At 38.2% G+C, this 25,117-nt stretch overlaps 2 protein-coding genes across 4 annotated transcripts in view; one reads left to right on the forward strand and one right to left on the reverse strand.

Annotated features, from left to right (window-relative positions):
* The window catches only part of CLOCK (clock circadian regulator), a 119,872-nt gene extending 103,300 nt beyond the window's left edge, over positions 1-16,572 (forward strand). The window contains exons 20-23 of one of the 2 annotated variants that reach the window (XM_025385679.1): positions 613-825; positions 1,871-2,073; positions 5,971-6,226; positions 8,919-16,463. In XM_025385679.1, the coding sequence (XP_025241464.1) occupies positions 613-825; positions 1,871-2,073; positions 5,971-6,226; positions 8,919-9,098 (852 nt within the window). In that variant the 3' untranslated portion in view covers positions 9,099-16,463. Of the gene's footprint in view, positions 1-612; positions 826-1,870; positions 2,074-5,970; positions 6,227-8,918 lie in introns of both variants that reach the window. The other variant, XM_025385680.1, reaches the window with a different exon arrangement.
* A 1,682-nt stretch (positions 16,573-18,254) lies between these two features.
* TMEM165 (transmembrane protein 165) overlaps positions 18,255-25,117 on the reverse strand; it is a 30,764-nt gene continuing 23,901 nt past the window's right edge. For both annotated transcript variants that reach the window (XM_025385467.1, XM_025385468.1), the window contains 2 exons: positions 19,774-19,879; positions 18,255-19,055 (listed from right to left, as the gene is read on the reverse strand). In XM_025385467.1, coding sequence (XP_025241252.1) covers positions 18,979-19,055; positions 19,774-19,879 — 183 coding nt within the window. In that variant the 3' untranslated portion in view covers positions 18,255-18,978. The remainder of the gene's footprint in view (positions 19,056-19,773; positions 19,880-25,117) is intronic.

The following is a 25,117-nucleotide window of genomic DNA, read 5'->3' on the forward strand; positions in this document are numbered from 1 at the left end:
CCTACTCAGTATGATTATACTTTACAGTCTCTAAAGATAATTCATTCCTGAGGGTATTTCTGTCAACATCCTTGTTTCTCCAGTCATCTTTTTTACCAGTCCAAATTTAGTAAGTTTGAATCCATAATATAAAAATTATATTTTACATCAAGTTTTAGGTACCTCTTGGGTACAGAATTTATAAATCAATCATCAGTAATATTTTTATTAAACTACCAGTATGTATGATTCAAATTAGTCTTACATGACCAACCAGCAGGACCACTCCAGGAGACTATGACTTTGGTAAAGGGAAACGGAGTGAAAACTACTTCTGTCTGATGTTATAAAGTATAAATGATAAGTGATACAGAGCTGTCAGTCCACAGACTGAGTAGCACCGAGTTACACTTTTTCTAACAATTGGAAACATAGAATTAAGATAACTGAAAGACTGAATATGAAGTTTCGTGTTTTATTCACTAATTATTTATTGCTAATTCTTCAAAGTGACTTAACCTTGTTACTTGCTTTTTAAATGTACTTTGTAGCTTGATTTTGCCCTCTTTTTAATGCTCTCATTCTTCTTTTCAATCTACAAAGCTCATTTTAACATAATCTTTATTTTTAAAGATGTTTTTGCAGCAATCAAATCCTGGGTTGAATTTTGGTTCTGTTCAACTTTCTTCTGGAAATTCATCTAACATCCAGCAACTTGCACCTATAAATATGCAAGGCCAAGTTGTTCCTACTAACCAGATTCAAAGTGGAATGAATACTGGACACATTGGCACAACTCAGCACATGATACAACAACAGACTTTACAGAGCAGTACATCAACTCAGGTAATGTTACTGAGCACAGCGGGCTGTGGAGTGGTCAGTGTTTGGAATGCACACTATTGCTGAAACAGAAATAAAGCTCTAATGATAAAATATCATTTCAAAATTTAATCATATTTAGAAAGTATAGCATTGAAAGTGATCATGAAAATATTTTGTGCTAATCATCTTAGTATCAAATATTTTCAGCTTTTTTTTTTTTTTTTTTTGAGACAGAGTTTTGCTCCTGTTGCCCAGGCTGAAGTGCAATGGCATGATCTTAGCTCACTGAAACCTCTGCCTCCTGGGTTCAAGCGATTCTCCTGCCTCAACCTCCTGAATAGCTGGGATTACAGGCACCCGCCACCACGCCGGGCTAATTTTTGTATTTTTGTTAGAGATGGGGTTTCACCATGTTTGTCAGGCTGATCTCGAACTCCTGACCTCAGGTGATCGCCCACCTCAGCCTCCCAAAGTGCTGGGATTACAGGCATGAGCCACTGCACCCAGCCGAGCTTTAAAATATGTCACAATCTGTTTAAAGATATAGTCTAGTAATTATACCAAGTTACTATAACTTAGACTATTTCTGTATGTTAAAGGTATGACTTGCTCAAGAGGCTGACCAGGAAGCCTGCTGGTGCAGAATAGACTGTTGGGGGCGGGGGACAGTAATGGTTTATTGACTATTCCAGAAAATATTGGCAATTACTGTACATCTGTGACTGTAAATCCCAAGGATTTAAATGAAAAATAGCAAAATACCCACTAATTAGTTATTCACTTTGGGCATTTAACAGAAATTCTTCGGGTATATTTTATATCATCTCTATTATAGTCACACTTCTTTCTAAAGTCATAGCTTACCTTCCAGCAAGATATTCAAGACTAATTCATTCTCAGTTACCACGAGTCATTCCTTTGTGGTTATATTTCTCCCAGAGTAATATATCCTGCCACTTCTTTCTCTGTCATATTGTCATATTGTTAGAATGATGAATTCTAGCATACTTCCCAAATGATTATTTTCAGTTAATCTGTCTATAAAATCTGGCTTTATTTTTCACAGAGTCAACAAAATGTACTGAGTGGGCACAGTCAGCAAACATCTCTACCCAGTCAGACACAGAGCACTCTTACAGCCCCACTGTATAACACTATGGTGATTTCTCAGCCTGCAGCCGGAAGCATGGTCCAGATTCCATCTAGCATGCCGCAAAACAGCACCCAGAGTGCTGCAGTAACTACATTCACTCAGGACAGGCAGATAAGGTAGTTGTCATATTTCATTTGTTATTTTGAAAATTGTAAACCGATTAATTAGAAAACAATAATTTGATTTTTTAATCAAAATTTTTAATGTGACTTTAATGTGTTGCTCGCTGCAGCCAGTGTTCTTAAATTTGAAATAAAAACACATAATTTATTCATTGTTTAAAGACTTCATAATTAAAGGGTAACAACAAATTTTGTTTCTTGTCCAAAAATATGCTGCAAGATATTATAGAATACAGATTCTACAGCACATTGTTAGAAAAGGTTTATGACAGGCTCTGTGTCACTGTGAAGCTTTTGTCTTTTCAATATAGATGCTAGAGAATGTCCATGTAGTAACAGTGGTTAGGGTAGCTTACCTTTTTTAAGTTTGTTAAATGCTCAAAATATGTTGTCTCAAATTGTCATTTATTAAAAGAAAATGTACATGAGGGCCTTCTTTTATTTCCCAGATAAGAAAAAAGTGAATTTTCAGTAATTAGCCAAGGGGTCTATAGCTAGCTAAGGTGATGAGGGAGGGAGCTCTAAACACAGAGCTTGGTGTCGTCATTTCAATGCTCAAGTGCTTAAACATGTATTACAGAAAGGTTTTGTGGCCTGCTTTGGAAAAACAACCATCTATGACTTATTTTAGTGCACTGATCACGTGAGCAGTGCCCATTCTATCCAATATATAGTTTTTTTATCCCTCACCCCCACCATCCTCCTCCAAAGTCTATTATATCACTCTGTATGCCTTTGCTGTACCCATAGCTTAGCTCCCACTTACCAGTGAGAATATTTAGTATTTGGTTTTCCATTTCTGAGTTACTTCACTTAGAATAATGGCCTCCACCTCCATCCAAGTTGCTGCAGAATGCATTATTTTATTCTTTTTTTATGGCTGAGTAGTAGTCCATGGTGTATACATACCACAGTTTCTTCATCCACTCACTGGTTGATGGGCACTTAGGTTGATTCCATATCTTTGGAATTGTGAATTGTACTGCGATAAACATATGTATGCAGGTGTCTTTTTGATACAATGACTTCTTTTCCTTTGGGTAGATACCCAGTAGTGGGATTGCTGGATCAAATGGTAGATCTACTTTTACTTCTTTGAGAAATCTCACATTCCCACCAGCAGTGTGTATTGTTTTTTGACTTTTTAATAATGGCCAGTCTGGCTGGGGTAAGGTGATATTTAACTGTGGTTTTAAGTTGCGTTTCCCTGAACATCTATCTATTGAGGAGGACAGAAACCACATCTTAGCAAACATTTGAAGGCCTACCTAGATGAGTATGGCATCGTCCCTTCCCCAAGGGAAAGACCAGACTAGTAAAAGCAGTAGAAAGATAAACAAATCAGTATTGTTTGGTATGATGAATACTTTAGAGTATTCTAAAGAGAAAGGAGGAAGTGAGCAGTTTTTTGTTTGTTTTTTTGTTTTTGTTTTGTTGTTTTGTTTTTGTAAGCAGTTTCATGGGTTGAGTCAAGCAGGTGAATAACAGTGTGGTCGGGAAAGCTTCACTAAGGCAGAGATACTGGCCCGGACTCTTCAAGAGCTTGGCTTTTGGTGTGGGTGTGGGCACGGAGTCTAGGGAAGCATTCTGGGCAGAGGGAGTCGTGTATACAAAGCTGCAGAAGTGTGAGTTACACGAAAGCAGATTAAAGAAAATGTTCTTATCACATTTACCAGTGAGCCATGGGCTAATTCAGATGTTAATTTCATTTAAGATTACAGAGAAATCAGCACCTAGCACTTCTGTGACTAAGCGTACTTTGTAAATATTACTTATTTCTTTGGACTTTCTTAATATGGACAATTTTAATTCTTTATAGTTTTGCATTAAAGTATTTGGTTGTGTAATATATAAAATACAGTATTTTATTTTCAAGATCTGTACTAAGTGTAATATTATATACTGTAAACAGTTTGTAAGTACAGTTATGTCATGCCACATCTATGTTAGAGTCATATCTCACTGTAATGACCAATGTTATAAACTAACTTCATCTCACAGAAAAGGCAAATGGAAATAATATTGTTCCACAAAGAAGCATCATTTTTTTGTGTTATTGTTCTTTCATTTCAATAAGCAAAAGGAAGCAGGGAAAGAGGGAAAAATTAATGAATTCTAGCACAGCAGATGCTATGCTGCCTTGATAAATCCATAAATTGAGAGGAGTTTTATTCACTGTTAGAATGTCATTTGGTTTTGAATTATATTTATAAGATACAATTTTGTGTGAATTTCTTCTGTAAACCTAGAGTTTAAAAAAATTACATTATGATAGCTTTGTTTATTCTTGAACTGTGTGCCAGTATAGCAGATGAATCATGTGCCACATGTATTTGACTCCCTGGTACCTAGTAATTTTATAAAAAGAAAAAGGTTCTTTTTTTATAGATTTTAAAAAATTTTTATTGTGGAAAAATGCAAATGACATAAAAGTTACCATGTTAACCATTTTAAAGTATACAGTTCCTTGTCATTGAGTACGATTGTTACCACCTCCCCTAACCATCTCCAGAACTTTTTTCATCTTCCCAAACAGAAACTCCATACCCATTATACAAGTCCCCATTCTTCTCTCCCCAGTCCTGGGCAACCACCATTCTATTTTCTGTCCCTGTAAATTTGACTAGTCTAAGTACCTCATATAAATGGAATCATACAGTATTTGTCCTTTTGTGAATGGCTTATTTTACTTAGGATAAAGTTCTCAGGGTTCATCCGTGTTACAGCAGTTGTCAGAATTTCTTTCCTTTTTAAGGCTAAGTAATATTCCACTCTACTGTGTTGTACTTATTCATTCCATCTGTCAATGGAGTCTTGGGTTACTTCTACTTTTTGGCTCCTGTGAATAACGCTGCTTATGATTATGGGTGTACAAATATCTCTTTGAGTCCCTGCTTTCATTTTGGGGAGTTATGTAAGCAGAAGTGGAATTCCTTCATATAGTAATCCTATAGTAAATTTTTTGAGGAACTGCATACTGTTTTCCATAGTGGCTGCACCATTTTTACATTCCCACCAGCACTGCGCAAGATTTCTCTACTTGCTTGCCAACACTGGTCATTTTCTATTGTTGTTTGTCTTTTATAATAGCCATCCTGATGGGTATAAAGTAGCCTCTTGTTGTGGTTATGATTTGTATTTCCCTAATGATTAGTGATGTTGAGCATCTTTTCATGTGCTGATTAGCCATTTGTGTATCTTCTTTGGAGAAATGTTTGTTCAAGTTTGACCTTTGCCCATTTTTTTAATTGGGTTGATTGTTGGTGAGTTGAAGGAGCTCTTAGACATTCTGGTTATTAATCCCTTATCAGAAAGATGATAGGCAGTTATTTTCTCCCATCTGTGGGATGGGAGAGTTACCTTTTTACTCTGTTGATAGTGCCCTTTGATTCACAAGATTTTTAATTTGATATAGTCCAGTTTATCTGTTTATCTGTTCTTTTGTTGCCTGTACGTTCGGTATCATATCCAAGAAATTACTGCTAATGTCAGTTGCTAGTTATTGCTAAATCCATTGTCATGAAGCTTTTCCCCTATGTTTTCTTCTAAGAGTTTTATAGCATTAGCTCTTATATTTTGGTCTTTGGTCCATTTCAAGTTAACCTTTGTCTATGATGTGAGGTAAGGATCTAACTTTATCCTTTTGAATGTGGATATCCAAAAATGTTTTGTATTTTTGTTACACGTTGATCTTGCTGTATGAATTGTTTGTTTTACTGTTATACCAAAGGGAATCTTTTAAAATGAAACAAAGTAGGAATATACAGACCTTGAAAAGCTAAATTGGCAATGTCATTGGGTATTATCTTAGGTAAGTATTTACTCCACTGCCTTTTATGATGTATACCTTGTACTTTGGACTCCAATTTTTTCCCTTCTTTCTTCTAACAGATTTTCTCAAGGTCAACAACTTGTGACCAAATTAGTGACTGCTCCTGTAGCTTGTGGGGCAGTCATGGTACCTAGTACTATGCTCATGGGCCAGGTGGTGACTGCATATCCTACTTTTGCTACACAACAGCAACAGTCACAGACATTGTCAGTAACACAGCAGCAGCAGCAGCAGAGCTCCCAGGAGCAGCAGCTCACTTCAGTTCAGCAACCATCTCAGGCTCAGCTGACCCAGCCACCGCAACAGTTTTTACAGGTAATTCTCGCCATGGGGAAGCTGCTTCAAACTCATTACTTTCATGTAATGAAATTAAGCATTAAGTGAACAGTTTTGTGAGTGATGTGAAAAATTCACAAAGCTTATTGTACAGTTTAAATCTCTACAAAGATGGAAAGCTGTCCTGGTTGGCAATTTTTTTTCTTCCCTTGTTCAGTCATTGGAAGACTTTAGACCTGCCTTTGGGTATACCCAGTTATCAGAACTGCTGGACAGAGTGAGTGGCCTACTTCCTGCCCACCTGTTTTCTCAGTCTCTGGCTAGAGTTTCTGGAACTTAAGCAAGTACCTCTTTCCTCCTTTTTCTAGCCAACCATAAATTCTACTCTGTACAGAGCAGGGATTTCTTTTTACTGGTATGGGTGTTATCTTAAATTATTTTGTTGAATTCAATCTTATTATAATTTTTGAGTTATAAATTAGTATCAGAGGAGAAATACTGTGGAGGTGTAGTATATGTATGAGCTAAGTATATGTATAGCTAAGAACTTGGGCTGTAAAGTCTAGCTGCCCTGGGGTTGAGTCACTGCTGCACCACGTACTGCGTGACCTTTGACAGGTTGCTTACTCTTGCTAAACGTCACGTGTAAAGTGGAGGTTATAATAGTTGATACCTCATGGATTAATAATGCTTGTAAATCACTGAATATAAGAAAGACAAGGCACATAGCTGTTATATGTGACCGCTATATTGACAAATGTCATAGACACTTGGATTCGCCAAAATATAGACACAGATATCATGTAGATAAATCAGACCATCTCTCCTTATCTATGGGATACAGAAGAAAGTCACTAGGGCGAGATCCTCATCAGAGAAATGAACAAAACCCTTATCTGGACCTCAGGATCCTCACTAGAAATCCACCTTTTCCCCTTCTGGCCTAGCTGGAGCATTTTGAATGTAGGCTAGCTTGGAAGTGTACTAGAGACCACTGCATCTAGGCCGGGCACTTACCATTAATTTCTGAGTTACACAACATGTGATGTGATTATTGTATTCTATATTTGGGCATAAATATAGTCTTAATTTGTCACCCTTTGTGTGCTGGTCCAAATATAATCCTTGTCTGTGGTGTGGAAAACTAAAACAGGCTAGTTGCCATAATATCTGATAGTCACACAGTCTCTTAGACTTTAAGCCTATGCTGCAGACATAACTGGGGTAGCTACTATTACAAATAAAGAAATAACAAAAACTTAAAACAAGTTCTAAATTATTATGTAGGGAAAATATATCCAATGAGAATTAAGCATAAGCTAAAAAAAAGGAGAGGACCTGCCTTAACATCTCAGTCTTCTAAGTTATCAAGGAACAAAGGCCCTTAAAAGAATAAACATTCTCAAAAAAAAAAAAAAAAAAAAAAATTGGCATCCCAAAGACATAGGGCCCACAAAGAAATAAGATAGGCAATACCTCTCATAAATACACTTGTATGTAGGTAATAAATACACAACTTGGCCTTTCTAAATTATGTAATACCTAGTTCTAAAACATGCTCCTGTTGTAATCTTATAAGGCTCATAAGTATCCTGAAGTCTTTGCCTTACACAGCTTTTCCTAATAACAAAGAGCGAAAGAAAACTCTGAAGGTCCTTGACAAGGTGTAGTAGTCTTTAAGGTTTGTCAAGGATTTGCTCTTTTGTGTGTGTGTGTGCATGTTTCTTTCATGTACATTTGCAAAAATCGCCCACCACAGCTCCATTTTGAAATTAAGAACCCTGCATCAAGTTGTACTGTCAGTAATGGGGAAAGGACTTTCATTGTAAAAATCGACTTTCTTTCCATTAACGTTTTTTTGTATCCGAGAGTTTCACGTTAATGAACAGCACGTCAGAAGTAAAAATTTGGTGAAAGGAACGGGAGCTCATATATTTGAGTCTTGCCCAAAGTCACACAGCTTACTTATGTAAATGGCAGAGCAAAACTCAAATGCAGGGCTTCTGTCTGCAAATCCTGTGCCTTTTTTCGTTTTGTTTTGTTTTGTCTTGTCTTGTCTGTCTGTATACCACACTGCTACTTATCGGACCTAAGGCTCCAACTTTGCCCTCATAATTATGATGCTTTTAAATAATATTATATTTAATCTTTATTAAGAGCCCAGTGTGGTAGGCACTGTTATTCCTATTTTGTAAAGAAAGAAACTGAGGCCCAGAGAAGTACACAGCTTGACCAGGTCACACATGTGGTAAGTAGGGCAGCCCAAGTTTGAACCATTCAGTCTACCTCAGGGCCCACGGTCCTGGCAGCTTAACTGTGCCGCTCTAACCAGCTGAGCGAACCTGTGTGCAGAAGGCATTGTCTGTTTGGCCTAGGAGTATTTGGTTTTCATATAGTCATAACTATGCTCAAATTTTGTAATTTAAAATATGGGTCTTTAGGACATAAAGTGAAAGAACATGTGTGATTTGGCTCAAGATATAGATTGCTTTCTATACCATAAAATCTGCAGCTGAGATTCCTGTAAAAAATGAAACTCTCATACTTTCAGAAAGAGGGAAGGCCTCATAAGCATTTTCCAAATTAGAATTTTTAAACCAGAGCGTGAAAGTGGGATGCATTATGTAGAATTTTAAGGATTTTGTCCCTATGGACGGGAGAGTGTGAGTAAATCTTGCGTGGGTGGCATAAAGGGAGTAAAGCAATGCTGCATAATCCATTTGTTTTTTAGACTTCTAGGTTGCTCCATGGGAATCCCTCAACTCAGCTCATCCTCTCTGCTGCATTTCCTCTACAACAGAGCACCTTCTCTCAGTCACATCACCAGCAACATCAGTCTCAGCAACAGCAGCAACTCAGCCGGCACAGGACTGACAGTTTGCCCGACTCTTCCAAGGTTCAACCACAGTAGCACACGTGCTTCCTCTCTGACATCAAGGGAGGAAGGGGATGGCCCATTAAGAGTTACTCAAATGACCTGAGGAAAGGAGGAAAAGTTCCAGCAGTTTCATGAGATACGGTATTGAGTGTTCTAGTTCCTGGAATTAGTTGGCAGAGAAAATGCTGCCTAGTGCTACCGATGTACATTAAATACCAGCCAGCAGGAGCTGATCATAGGGGCATAGCCAATTCTGACAGTGTTTTAGTTGCCCGGATATTTTTGATGGAAAAAGAATATGTTGCCAAATGTTAAGAAGCTCAGCTATGAAATAACCTCCAGGGAATCAGAAAGGCACTAATGATGTTAGTAACTTTTAGTGGTTCTGTGCCTCTTACCAAGTGTTACAGAGGACACACCACTGCCACGTCAGGGGTTTGCTTACAGTGATGCCATGAAGACAGTCCAGTAGACTTGGTAGCGACCCCCTCCCCCGACCCCTCTCCCTTTTCAGATAATGATGGAACAGTAATTACTTTCAGAATGTTGTGTGGGTTCAAATTCTCTATGTACAGATGATGTAAAAATATGTATATGTCTGGATAAAAGGAGAGAAAGCAAAACATTTTGTATGCTGCATGAACGCGTTATCTCTTCCTTACAGGTATGAGCACCTTTCCTGAGATTCTGACACCATGTGCAAACTGATCCATCCTCTGTTTTTCCTTTTGTTTACAACACAATAGTGTTCTGTTCACTTTTCCGGGGCACAAGTTTTTTTGTTCATACTTTGGCTGTGATGTCACAGTTTGTTCAGTGAGGTATGATGTGCTGCTGGGAATGGATTTTTTTTTCAGGTTAAATTATTGATACAACAGGATTTTCAAGTTACTCAGAAATATCCCTCATTTCATTATTTTTCAATTATGTTTGAAAACAGAATTTGCACTGCTTTATTTTAGGTGGTTGGGAGTTTTGATTGCATATTTTGTTATAGTTCATAGTTGGAAATATTTGTGTAAATGGTTTTCAACAAGCCTGAAAGTAATTTCAAGAATGTTTCAGTTATAGAGGTAAAATTTGCACACAAAACATCTTAGGCACTTTTTAACATTCTCAATCATGGGAATTTTAACTTTTGAGATTTGTTGAAATATTTTTTATTATCCTTCACAATTTCAGTGCTTCTTTTAGTCAGAAATGATTCAGGGTTATTTGAGGGGGAAAAACCCCATAGTGCCTTGATTTTAATTCAGGTGATAACTCACCATCTTGAACTCATTGTCCGGTTTCCGTAGCAGTTTTACAACCTTAGTACCTTTTTAACAGCATGTGGGTGTCAGTGTCATTATTAGTCTCCTAATAAGTTCCTTTGAAGACTGCTATCAGTCTCTTGGACTGGAGATACAAATAATTTAGAAATGAAAGATGACAACCTAACACTATCATAGTTATTAATGTGATCCTAAAATTGTTTCCTAAATCAGCATTTTTCTTTAGTCATTTAAGAATTTACCAGAAATAGTTGCTCAATATGATCTTGATATTCCTACAAAGAAAAAAAGAAGGCATAGGAATTTGGCTATGCCTTCACTACAACACTAAAATATTGTAACTCACATGCCTTCTAAACGTGAACTAAGATTTCCTTGAGCAATATCATATTCTAAAAGTAGTAAATTCCAATACAAGTTACATACATTTTAAAAACACTTTATAGATTTTATGGTACTAATGAAATTTACAGTGATAGAACAAAAGAAGATTAGTAGAAAATACATTATTAGAATATAAAAAAGTTATTACTGAGGAAAGGGAGGAGAGGACAAGTGTAATAAATCAAAATTGACCTCAAAAGAGAATGTGTAACAGAGTTGAGATTATTAAAACAGAAAAGGTTCTGAACAATGAAAATTAATCTAAATGCAGAATTGCTAGGTGAAGAGGTCAGGGGAATGCTAAGCCAGTTCTTAAGACTTCTCTGTCCTCTGCTTTGCCGTTATCCTTAAGGCATATACTTTGTCTTTCTGCAGAAAATTCTACCTGGCCACAATTACTTTGAACATTAATGTTGAAAAAGAAAACAACCAAAGAAAATTGGTACTTACCCTTCTACAAGAGAAGTGCGACTAGATACCAATCAGTAATTAACATATCAAGGAGCTCTTCTAGCTCAATGACCATCCAGTAGAGATTTCCCACATTCCCATGAATATCAAGAATAGTTGTCAGAATATGTGTGTACCTGAGCATATGTACACAGACAAGGGGGATGTTGTGGAATATGGCAAAAGGATTGTTCTTCTCCCCTTTCAAATTGCCTTTCTTAACTTTATGCCATTCCATATATATCTGAGTTGTGCCTCATTTATTTATTGGCAATTCCTAGTGATACGGATTTAGCTAACAAAAGATATGAAGAACTATTATATTAAGGCATGTCCTCTACATACCACACTTAAAAGATGGTGAACTGTGAGTACTACTTAGGTTGACAGCAACAAAGCATAAGACAAGCCCCAGGTAAATGTGTAAACTGTTTACTCACACTGTCCTACTCCAGCCCCTTCAATTATTTCCCATCTCTACAAATAGTTGGGGGAAAAAATTAAAATTTTCCTTTATGATTCTTACTGTTCTTCATAGCTCATCTTTTCCTGCTTAGAATTAACCATTGCTAATTTAAAGGAGCAGCTAGCTGCTTTTCTGTCAGTCTGAAGTGTAGTAGTGGAAGAAGTAGTAAGCACCAGCTGCCTCTTTGCTGCTTTGTTTTCCTCCTGCTTCTCTTAAATTTGGGGTGCAAAGCTATCCCGCCCCACACCCTGCCCCATGAAACTTGAGCATTCAAATGAAGATTCAGCAGTGTCTGTTCTTCATTCATTTCTATAGCCAAAGCTGTTAGTTAAAATCCCAAATCTTTATCATTTAAAGACACCAAATAGAAACACCTTCCAGCTTAAAGAGAAAAAAAAAGTCTCTTCCCTCTGCTTTACTCTCACAGGTATTCATCTTTCTTAAAAACACTTATTCTGGGTGGTACTTTTTAGGTAAGAAACTATTGAGTTTCAGGAAAAATGCTAGCTACTCTGCAGTTACCGTGCTTTGGATATACAGTTATCATAGTTTTGGGGGAGTCAGTATTGTTTAACAAATGCAAGTGAGAACTACAAGCGTTAATAAAGTTGCTCCTCAGAGCGGTGTCAAACCAGAACCCAGACACTTAAGTACTTCATTTCTGAGTGGAAAATATTGGAGGAACAAGTATGGGAGATGCCGGTAGCATGTGAGTAAATAACTACAGTCTAGCCTTCCAGCATCCCAAATTCCAGGGGTAACTTGAGAGTGCTGTGCTCTCCTTTGTCATTTGTATCTGGCTTAGGAATGTACTAGTAATAAGATGCCAGTGATTTTGAATAGTTTGTTGTAGATATTCAGTGCAAAATAGTGAAAATATTTGGATTCTTCAGAAGTGCTATAGTTGGTCATTGCCTTAAAGCAGTCGCTTGACGTTAGGAGCACTGAAGCAGTCCAGCTCCATCAAGAGCACTGTGTTGAAGGGAGAAGAACCCTTGTTCAAGAAGCCTTAGAAAGGGATCCTTAAAATAGTACTCTACGCAGACAAGTGAAAATTCTTTTAAACTGGATATTACTCAACATGTTTTCAGATGTTTCCACTACACTGAGGCAAACTTTTTAAAAGTGGAATGCAAATAGCATTTTACTTTAGTATTTCTGCTTTTTTCTTTGTTTCTTTGGTAATTGAAAGTTTGTTGATGAATATTTGTGTAAAACTCATTCAAGTCTATAACCTTTCCAATTACCTGTGGCCCTGTCTTAGTCCCACGGGAGTCCCTGTTGGAAGGGGTAAACACTGGATATTAATGTTGCTGAGTGAGTCTTTCTAGCCAGGACAAGCTGATTGGAATTTCTGAATGGTAGAGAAGAAACAGCACAAAGGCACTTGCCATTTTAAGTGTTTGGAGAAAGAGAACCTTTTAAGTTTGGATTGGGTGAGCTTTCTTCTAAAAGGAGCTTCTGAAGTAATTGCAAAGGAATAGAATCGACTATTTTTATAGTATATTTAATATATTTGTATATAACTATGAGTATAATAGGAACCCTCTACATGCCTCCCACTTTTCTAATTTACTTCCCCTTTTGCCATAGCACTAGTATAGCCTCATCCGCATGGGTAATGTGCCTATTGTCAGCCTACCAAAAGATAGTGCTGCTGCTTTATGAGACAGGTGAGAAGACCCAACTCTCATGCCTGGGGATCCTTTACGGAAGGAATAGCACACACTTTTAAAACAACATACCACAGTCTAAAAGCATCATTTGGAAATGTAACAAGCACTTTATTGCAATTACTCATTTTGATAAAGTTTATTCTTAGGCGTTAACCAATTCTAAAGGATCCCCAAATCATCACTTAGGTGAAATTATATAAAATGACACATTTCTGAGAAATGTTTAGATCCAGTGAACCGTAGTTGGTTTATGGGAGCGATTTCAAGATAGCCAAATGAACTTTGACTTTTGTTTTGAATGTGGTGGAGTCAAGAGATTGTAGATGCCTAGTTTGATTTAAACACTATTGTAAACCTATCTTGCCTATTGTGTGGACACCAAAAGAGACCAATGAGCCTGTTTATTTTTCAGAGGTCTAGGAAAATTGCATCCGTGTGAGTAGATGTACAGAACTAATCTAAAAGTGATTGCTAGTAATATTTTAGAGTATAATAATTTCAAGAATTATTCTGAGTGTTTTAAATGTGCCCTGAAATGTTGGCATGTCATTTCAGCGTTTCCATTTGAATTGCTCTTGTAATATTTTTGCACAAAAAGGACTGAGAAAAAGACTACTTTGGTTAAAGGAAAAAAAGTATAATTTGATCTTTAATTTTAATGTCTCCTGTGGAAACACTGGGGATGAATTTTGTTGACACAGTTATTCAGGATATTTAAAACAGTGTTGAACAGCTCACAAGAAATTAAGCAAACTTGGATTTTTAAAATTAAAATACTTTCTTTCCATGTGACTGTTTTGCATAGTTTTTTCCCCCTATGTCATAACACTACATTCCTTTTCTTAAATAAAATACTCTGCAGGTTTTGTTGTGAGTGTTTAACAGTATTTTGTAAGCTGCCTGGGTTTCCTCAGGGAAACATTATTTAGTGGAATAATTTATGGAGAGACTGTTAAGTGAAATTCCATCACCACCACCAGCAAACACTGAGGTGCTGCATTAAGTGACAATCAAACTAGTAAGTATTTATGAAAGAATTTAGAAAGGGATTCAAAGAAGCAATTGCTTTTAAAACAGTTTTCTGGGGTTGTTGAATAAAAATGGCTAAATGTATTTATTTGTATTTTAAAATATCTGTGTGTTCTGTTTTCTCATCAAAGTGATTTCAGTGTCATGTATTTAATTTGTGGTTTGTTTTGTTTTGCACCATATTCTTCTTAGAGAACTGGCTCTGGTTTGGGGTGCAGTCACCAACTCTCACGATAATCTTTACGGACAGTCTGAACCTACTTTACTTCAGGACGGCAGTGGAGGGGCCAACTCCAGAAGCCCCTGCACTTCCCTCCTCAAGTCATCTCAGAAAGAATTTTAAAAATAACTTCTTTCAAATCTGATTCATATAGTTCCAACCTTTTTCTAGTTTCACTTGCTGCCTTCTCTGTTTTATGGGCACTTTTTGTATGATTACTTCCCCAACACAGCCAAAGGCCAGTATGACAACCAATGGCACACGATGCCTCTATTTTGCCCAACTGGGGAAATGTTAGTAAAAGAAATAGCATCTTTTAATGGCTGTCATTATATCCATATTAAAATCCATTTAAAGTTCTTAAATTTGATGGAATAATGTATACAGGCTGAAAACTTCTACCAAAAATGTTTGCTGTCTTTAACATGGTGTCGTGTTACTTGGTCCTTTGAAAACAAAACAAAACTTCCATACACAGCACTGCCCAATAAAGCAGTGTTGGAATATTGGAAGCCTAGACATTGGAGGATCCTTCTTGGTCACATGCATTAGAACAGAATCCTCCACTTTAGGACTCAGAGAAGCTATGGAGTCCCACAGGCTAGGTATAGCACACAACTTAGAGAATGGTAAAGCACGTCAACCACAATTCAATGATCTAAAAAACATTTCTTAACTCTGAGGGTTAAAATGAAGACACAATGTTTTCAAATAAAAGCTTTTACATTTCTTAGGAAACAAACTGTGACATCGCTTTTAAAAATGACATTCAAATGTTTATAATGTGTGTTTTTGAGTTGGCTTGGACTAGTACAAGTTCAATGCTGGCAGTGGTTGTGCCAGTAGTTAAGTTAAAATAAGTTGTTACTTTCAGATTGATGTCTTGTATAACCAGACAATCATCTTCAAGCAAAAAAGTTGGCCAGGAAATGTCTTTTATTTAAAAAAAAAAAAAAATGTCAGCCAGAACAGCTATCACTTAGACCATTCTGGAATGATTTCGAAATCTTTACTATGGTACAAAGTTGGGGAAGGCCTCAGTATGGCACTTTCATATTCACTCTATGTAAAGATTGAAGCCCAAAGATGAGTTTAATTCAGTGCTGTATTGAAACCAGTCAGTGCAAAAAAAAAAAAAAAAAAATTTATCTTTGTAAATTTTTCATTGTTAACATCAGTTGGTAGTTGTTAAAACATGCACCAAATTCTTTATAATGTTCTGTGTGGTTCTCAATGTGATATTCTTGACGTTGCTGTCCTTACTGCTTGGTTCTTGGTTTTAAATTAAAAAGTAGACGTAGCCCATCATTTTTACTTCCAAAACGGTGGAGCTAAAAACGGCTAATTGATCTTAAGAATACCCTTTACTAAGGCAAAGATTTAATTGAAATCCAAATTTACAGAAATGAAACTGACATTTTCCATTTGTTGTCTTCTGCCAAAATTCTGAATTGCATACACGCATGAGGGATAATGAATGGTTTCAACGGTGCTATATTAGGTTCTCTGATTTTCATGACCTATGTATGTTTGGAAATACAATATTGTATAAAATGTGGATCGTTTTGTTACCGATTTAATATTGCCATTTTAATTTGGTGTAACAATTGGTTACACTTGTTTTTCAAAGCTATCCTTTGAGGAGAAAGTCAAAATGTTGTTAGCCTACCTCCACTCAGGCCTCTTGCTGTGTAATCATTATTCCAGGTTATGATGTGCATAGCTTTTAAAACGGCGTGTACTATTATTCTGCTCTTTCCCATACTCTTGTCATGTATTCAGAACCTAAACTTATAGCAAAAGAGCCAAGCAGTAGTTTTTTTGTAAATGTAAAAATAATTAGATCCAGACTTTGTTTCCTTCAATTTTAAAAATAAAAAATACCTCAGTGCTATGTTTTTCAGTATCACCTGCATTTCTCAAGAAATAACACCTGCTTCATGTGGCACATAACTTGTAAGAATCACATTTTGGATTTTAAAGAAAGACTATTAAATATTTTAAGATCACAATCAATGACATTTCCCTTTCTTTTATTCAACTATGGAGCCTAATTGCTGCAATAGCGATTTTTTGTAGCTTAGGTCTGACTTACCAAATTCTCAGAGGAATTATGTCCTGCTACAAGATTGTGGTGCCTCAGAGTGCGACGCTGTTGTTATTTGCATATGAAGCTAGTATTGGGACCAAGCTATCTGAACTGAGGTTAGGCTATGATGGTACCAGCTACTCTCTACGAGTAATTGTCTCTTCTGTTATTGGAAAAACAGCCGGGCGCGGTGGCTCACGCTTGTAATCCTAGCACTTTGGGAGGCCGAGGTGGGTGGATCACCTAAGACCAGCCTGGCCAACATGGTAAAACCCTGTCTCTACTGAAAATACAAAAAATTAGCCGGGCGTGGTGGCAGGCACCTGTAATCCCTGCAACTCGGGAGGCTGAGGCAGGAGAATTGCTTGAACTCAGGAGGCGGACGTTGCAGGGAGCTGAGATCATGCCACTGCATTCCAGCCCGGGTGACAGAGTGAAACTCGGTCTCAAAAAAAAAAGAAGCAAAAAAAAAGTAGGCCGAGCATGGTGGCTCACACCTGTAATCCCAGCACTTTGGGAGGCTGAGGCAGGCGGATCACGAGGTCAGGAGTTCGAACCCCCATCTCTACTAAAAATACAAAAAATTAGCCAGGCATGGTGGTGCACGCCTGTAATCCCAGCTACTTGGGAGGCTGAGGCAGAAGAACTGCTTGAACCCGGGCGGTGGAGGTTGCAGTGAGCCGAGATCGTGCCACTGCACTCCAGCCTGGGCATGAGTGAGACTCTGTCTCAAAAAAAAAAAAAAAAAAAAGTATTAGTGAGAATTCCTCACTCTCTATAATAATCTAAGGCAATATAGACTGTCTAACCACAGAGTTTATCTTAATCCACAAGACATTGAGTTTTCTACCCTTTGATACTTCCTATAGCAGAGAACTGAAAAGTTGACAAATACGACCTTTTTCACTAACATGTGCTACTTGGCATTTAAAAGTTACTTCTTTTTAGCTGAAGACCCCTCTAAGATCTCCACAGTAGTAGCTATCTTCCTCACAGAGTTACCATGTAGCAATTCCTACAGTGCTGGGTGATTAACTGGGTTCTTTCACAATCTCTTCAAATTGCAAACTACATTGTGGACCTTTGTAGTAACTCATAAACCTGAATTGCTCTGGGTCTCTTACACTTCACACAAATAACATGAATGTTTCTGTAGAATTGTCCTTCAGTTTAGTGAGGCTATTAATGGGAATATTACTGCATATGATTCTAGAATATAAAAGGCTGACAGAAAGCAGCTGTTATTCTACTTGGGTGGAATAGTCAGAATATACTCAAAACGACAGTGACGACTGAGGCTGCTATGAAAAAACAAGGCAGTCATAGCATAATGAATGTTAGGCGCTGGAATTAAACTGCCTGGTGTGACTCTACCATGTAACCTTGGGTGAGTTAGTTTTTTCTTGTTTAACCTTATATTAGTACCTACTAGCTCACAGAACTCTAAGGGTGACGACAGTACTTTCGAACAATGAATGCCTGGCTCCTGTTTAGCTACTTTAGGCATATCTCAAATGTTTAATATATTAGTTTTTTACATCAGCTTTAGAAATTGGCCTATCAATACTGATAATTGTATATAACACACAAGGAAAAACAAGCACTGGTCATACCACTTTTATTTATATTGTATCTATGTTACATTGTTTATTCAATATAGAAAAAATATGAATACATTCATAGTATTCTCTTTTAATTTGGTAATTCCACGTTGTCAAATATTGACTGTTTTAATATTGGGTGTCCTACCCAATTAAAAAAAAAAAAAGAGGAAGAATGACCTGGCAGACAGTTCTTCTTGTACCATGTTATTGATAAAACAGTAATATCATATATGTCTTTTTTTAAACACCTAATTTTGAAAAGACCGATGATTAAACTACTGCTTACTGGCTCAGGGAAATGTTTTAAAACATAGAAATTAATTCATTCTTTCCCCAAGAAAATTTTTAAGGTAAACAATCTTTAAAACACCTAAGTGATGAAGGAGAAAATTTGTATTCCTTAAAAAGGGGTCAGTGCTGAAAGAAAATCGCATGGCAGACCCCACTGCACAACAGTTCTGCACCAGAATAAAAATGGGGACTATATTAACATAATTATGCTGGAGAGAAAAAAAACCCACACTTAGAAGTCAGGTTTCTTTTAAAACTCCTTGTTACAAATAGAATCAATGATTATATCTCAAACATTATAATGGGTCAAACTCACAAATCAGTGCTACAAAATACAGTATTTTTCCATCACTTTTAGTTGTAATGTACACTATGTACAGAAAGATAATATTATCTATTTTAAACTAAATACAGATGAACAAACAGCTTGTCAAAAACCAGAATCAGGGCTTATAAATAGTGCAGAAAATGCAAACGCCAAAAAAACGATGCCTCCTATGATTGTCACTGGAAGAGAGAAAAAAAAAGTCAAATACAGCAAAATTCCTATACCTTGATACTATACAAAATGAAAAGGGAGCCGATGAGGTGGCCAATTATTCTTCCAATCTAGTAAACTAACCTTGAAAACAAATTAGAATCACTTCAACCCCTTTTAAATAGCAAGGAACAACACTTAACACGCTTGACTGTGAACAGTAAGAATCAGGTTTTTCTCCAGCACTGTTTTGAGAAATGACAGGAGTGTATTAAATCCAGACAGTGCTGACAAGCAACAGGAGAACTGTAACTCATTTTAAGATCCAGTTATAAAAGAAAATGTTCAAGTCTTCTGACTAGCAAAGAGACAATTCTTCCATCTCCAGACCTAACTGTAGCTTCACAGGACATATTCAGCAGAATCAGTATATGGTCTGAACATATGATTCCAGTCTTGTAAGACACATTTTTAGAGCCAAAAACTTCTCATACTTCCAAATGGCAATTGTTTTACTAAGATACTATGTTAAGAAGAAGCTACTATGAATTCAATAAAAATGACTTTGTATTTTGCTAACTTCTACACAGGTGAAAAGAGTCCATATTTGCAATACCAAGAGTAATAGTAGGTAGGTAATTACAAAAACCAAGTATACTTCAGCAGCAGAAATTTAAATAAAGCTAACACCCTTTAATCTCTCTGTGATTCTAAAATGTTACCTGATTTGTAATTTTCAAGACTTACCAGTTCTGACAGAGATTTTCTGTGCTATCATTCTTCCTCCAATTACTGCCAATCCCGTGCACAGGCAGTGCCCCACAGTTCCACCCACAGCTACACCATAGGGGTCCTGGAAGCAAGCATCACAGCATTAATTCAAAACCAAGTATTAATTCATAAGAACCATAACAATTCGGAAGCACTAAAAATGGTGGCCAACAATTAAAAAGCATAATAGTTATAAAAATGCAGGTGTATAATAAATTTATGAAAGGTGTAATGGCTGCTTGAAGGAATATGTACCAGTTATACTTAAGACTAGACCTAAAAATTGAAATAACCCAAATCAATTTGTAAAGTCAAAAAAATCCTGATGAAATAAAGCTAATCAAACCGTTTAGCAGTTATTAAACTTCCTTCACAGGCAATACGTAGCACTGCTATGACAAGTGCTAGGGAGGATTTTAAGCTAGACGGTTGTTCCCTCAGGTACTGCTTGGTGTTATGAGAAACTCAAGTCAATCTTTCGCAGAATAGTATGCCTCTGCTTCTTGGGAACAGAAACCCTGCCTCAGTGCCAGGAACCAAGGATTTATCCAGTGAACACATGCTACCTGAGCAAAGCAGGCACTCAGATTCGGAGGAGAGGAGTATTTAGTGAAAGTTTCCCAGAAGATAGCCCTGAAGAATGAGCAGGGGGTGGTGAGAATGTGATTTTGTTTTGTGGGAGAAGGAACATGCTAAGTAGAAAGCAAAGGCCAGCAGTACCAGACAACCAGCTGCAGAGCCCTTCACCATTTCACAAAAGGGTAGCTGGAAACCCAGGTCAGGGAGGATCCTACCATCTTGGAGTTTTAAACTGTGTCCTAAGACACTTACTGGTTTTTAGCTGGAAAGTAACAAAACAGATTTATGCTTTGAAAGTCCACTAGGCCAGGTGCAGTGGCTCATGCCTGTAATCCCAACACTTTGGGAGGCTGAAGCAGGAGAACTGCTTGAGCCTGGCAGTTTGAGACTAGCCTAGGCAACATAGTGAGACCTCTCATCTCTACAAAAAAATAAAAACTTAGCCAGGCATCCTAGCAACCACAAGTGGTCCCAGCCGCTCGGGAGGATGAGGTGGGAGGATCACTTGAGCCCAGGAGGTTGTGTCTGCAGTGAGCTGTGATTGTTCTCCATCCTGGGCAATAGAGTAAGACCCTATCTCAAAAATTTTTTAAAGTCTACTGAAGAGAAAGAACCGGAGGGGAACAAGACTGAAGGAAGGGTGATCCACTGCAATGCTACAGCAACAGCCCTGGAAAGAAAGGGCATTGCCCCAGATTGGGGTAGATGACTGTAGGCAAAAAGCAGGTGAATTTGAGAGAAATTAAGAAGGCAAATTAATATACATCCATGATAAATGAATGATAGGCTTTATGGAAAAATATCGGAGCCAAGCACAGTGGAGCCAGCCACTCAGGAGGCTAAGGCAGAAGGATCCTTGAGGCCAGGAGTTTGAGACTAGCCTGAGCAATACAGCGAGATCCTGTCTCTTAAAACTAAAATAATGGTGCAGTGGTTCATGAATGTAGTTCCAGCTATTAAGGAAGCTGAGGTGAAAGGATCACTTGAGCCTGAGTTTGAAGCTACAGCGAGTTATGATCACACTACTGTGCTACAAATTCCATCCTGGGTGACAAAGCAAGACTCCATCTCTTATTAAAAAAAGAAAAATTGGTTGGGTGCAGTGGCTCATGCCTGTAATGCCAGCACTTTGGGAGGCCGAGGAGGGCGGATCACAAGGTCAGGAGATCAAAACACGGTGAAACTCCGTCTCTACTAAAAATACAAAAAATTAGCCAGGTGTGGTGGCGGGCACCTGCAGTTCCAGCTACTGGGGAGGCTAAGGCAGTAGAATCGCTTGAATCTGGGAGGTGGAGACTGCAGTGAGCCGAGATCACACCACTGCACCATCTCAAAAAAAAAAAAAAATCAAGCATGACACCCAAGTTTCTCTCCCACAATTCTTTGGATGAACTATGGTAAGACCAATGTGATTTTTAAAGTTAAGAGTCAGCTGAATCATGGTGGGTGGATGGTTCACACATGTAATCTCACCACTCTGGGAGGCTAAGGCAGGCAGATCACCTGAGGTTGGGAGTTTGAGACCAGCCTGGCCAATATGGTGAAACCTCATCTTTACTAAAAATATAAAAACTAGCCAAGCTTGGTGGCACATGCCTCTAATCCCAGCTACTCGGAGGCTGAGGCATTAGAATCGCTTGAATCCAGGAAGCAGAGGTTGCAGCAAGCCAAGATTGCACCACTGCACTCCAGCCTAGGTGACAGAACAAGACTCTCAAATTAAAAAAAAAAAAAAAAGAGTCAATAACCCTGGTATAGAGAAAGCAGAAAGAGAAGAATGTTGATGACATAATCATGAGGGACAAAGGCAGCATTCAAGGAAGGATAAAGAAGGGTCCACAGGAGAAAGCAAGTGAGGTGGCCAGGCAATTACCTCCTGTGAGGACCAATGGAGGCACCATCGAAGGCCATGGGGAGCTCAAAGCACAACAGTGTTCCTGGTGAGGCCAGAAACTGGGTTTCCACGGGCTAAGTATGCAAGGAGAGCAGAGCCAAGGCTTATTCCCATCACAGCCAAGCCCTCTGACACAAGTGGGATTTGAGATGTAGAATTGAGGAAAGGGGCTTTTTCTTTTTAAAGGATGAGAAAAAATTGGTACACACGAACAATGCTCACAAAACGGCTGAGAGAAAGGCAATATCTAAGCATATTATAAGGGTGGAATTCAGAATACAGGAGGGTAGAGGGGCTGCCACTGTGATGGGTGGGAATGAAGACAGGGAACTACTGCTGTTATGAAGGAGAAGGGAAAGCCCGCTGCTGGGCAGTGTGTGTGCAGAGACAGGAAACTGGCTGAAGCATCCACTGTGAAGAATAGAAGAGTGGGAGTACATTTCCCAAATTCTACTTGTTTATTATAAACTGCTATCCATGAAGATGGTTCTATTTGAAAGTAATATTTAGGCCAGGCGTAATCTCAGCACTTTGGGAGGCCAAGGTGGGCAGATTGCTTGAGCTCAGGAGTTCAAGACCAGCCTGGGCAACATGGCAAAACACCATCTCTACAAAAAATACAAAATTAGCCAGCCGTGGTGGCGGGAATCTGTAGTCCCAGACTTGGGATGCTGAGGTGGGAGAATGGCTTGAGCCCAGGAGGTGGAGGTTGAGGTGAGCTGAGATTGTGCCACTGTACTCCAGCCTGGTTAACAGAGCCAGATCCTGTCTCAAAAAAAAAGAAAGAAAATGATATTTAAAAATGCACTAGATTAAGTAAAATAAACTAGTAGTAAACTAGTTCCTTTAATATAGGATTTTTCAGTCTTTATTTGTATACTGAGTCGTCCTTTTTTTTTTTTTTTTTTTTTTTGAGATGGAATCTAGCTCTGTCACCCAGAGTGGAGTACAGTGACACAATCTCGGCTTACCCGGGTTCGAGCGATTCTCCTGCCTCAGCCTCCTGAGTAGCTGAGACTACAGGCGAGTGCCACCACACCCACCTAATTTTTGTATTTTTAGTAGACATGGAGTTTCTCCATGTTGGCCAGGCTGGTCTCAAACTCCTGACCTCAGGCGATCTGCCTGCCTTGGCCTCCCAAAGTGCTGGGATTAAACATGTGAGCCACCACACCCGGCCTGAGTCTTAAAAACAAAAAACAAAACACCAGGGATATAATATTTGCCAAATTTGACTCTGAATTTCTTCCTTCCCCCTCACCCTTTTTTGGCCTAGAACCAATTCACATCTCGAAAGACACTAGGATTATGTGAAATCCAATTTGGGAACAGTAAATCATGTTGGAAGCAAAGATAAAACTGCATACTAAAATGGCCTGAACTAGACAACTGCATGGTTCATAAGAAAAATTACTAACAAAAATAGGGAATACTAAGGGAACAGAAAAAGACACAACATTCCTGCCATTTCAGAGCTCATTATATATCCCCACAGTGCAGTTAGTATGGAAGTGTGACTAACACTGAATGTGCCACGTGTGGGACCGTGCTAGATACCCTGCGTGTGTTATTTCATCTGCAAAACGATCCACAAAGCAGGTAATCCCCATTTTTGGATGAGGAAATGCAGGGAAGTGTAGTAACATGATTATACAGCAAGAGACTCAGACCCAGTCAGCACGTGCCATACTGCTAGAATGGACCGGGGTGTCTCGTAGGTAGGGAGCCTCGAGCCTTTCACACATTGCTCTATGGCATACAGTCTATGGCACAGACTGTATGCCATAGAGCAGACAGAAAAACGCAGTGATTCTGCTGTCAGGATAACTCACCCTGGTAGAACCACTACCACTTCAACAATATGGTTACTTACTTTTGAGTCCAACTCTGGCAATCTGAAAGCCAATAAAAGGCTAGAAATCAAGAAGAATATAGGGTACAGCCATTATATATACACACACACACACACACACACACACATATATATATATTTTTTTATTTAAGATAGTGTCTCACTCTGTCACCTAGGCTAGAGAACAGTGGCACGATCTCGGCTCACTGCAACCTCTGCCTCCGGGGTTCAAGTGATTCTCCTGCCTCAGCCTCCCTAGTAGCTAGGATTACAGGCACCTGCCACCACGCCCAGCTAATTAAAGTGATATTTTTTAAAGAAAGTTTGTTTTACGGGAATCCAGTGAAAATCAGAGTTCCATTTTTTTTTCCTCAAAATACAGCATTTTTGAGGCTTCTCTGACAAAACAGCCTTTCCCATCTATCTTAGTTCTGGTCTTCAACTGTCTTATATTTTAAACCACAGCCTATAATTAAAGAACTTGTTCTTTTACAGTAGACAGTTCCAAGGAATTAGAAACAATTTTAATCTTATAAAAAGAATTTGATATAAACACAGATAAGAAATAACATAAGATCAAAAAGAGGTTGAAAAGCAGTAGCAGTATTCCATTCCACAATCATCTCCACAGGAAATCTTAATAAATCCGTGTGAACAATGACAGGCACCTCATACAAAACCTCACTATTCCTCAAAAGAAAAATTAAATAAAAAAATCAGTGGGCATGTTTTAAGTAAGTGGCATTGAACAACTGTGAAGAAGGCCACAGACAGCCAGCTTACTCCCTCACACAAGTCACTCGATCTCTCTGGGTGTCAGGTTCTTCATCTGAAGAGTAAAAGCTACAACAAGATGAGCTGAGGCCATTAGCTTCCCACTCCAGGACTTAGGATTCTTGGGCTAAGACCTAACTGAAAGTTCCTACACAGAAACAAACAAGTCACCTAGACCAGAGCAGTGGCTCACGCCTATAATCCCAAAAGGATTATTTGCG

Source organism: Theropithecus gelada, chromosome 5, assembly GCF_003255815.1.
Source record: "Theropithecus gelada isolate Dixy chromosome 5, Tgel_1.0, whole genome shotgun sequence".
Classification (NCBI taxonomy): domain Eukaryota; kingdom Metazoa; phylum Chordata; class Mammalia; order Primates; family Cercopithecidae; genus Theropithecus; species Theropithecus gelada.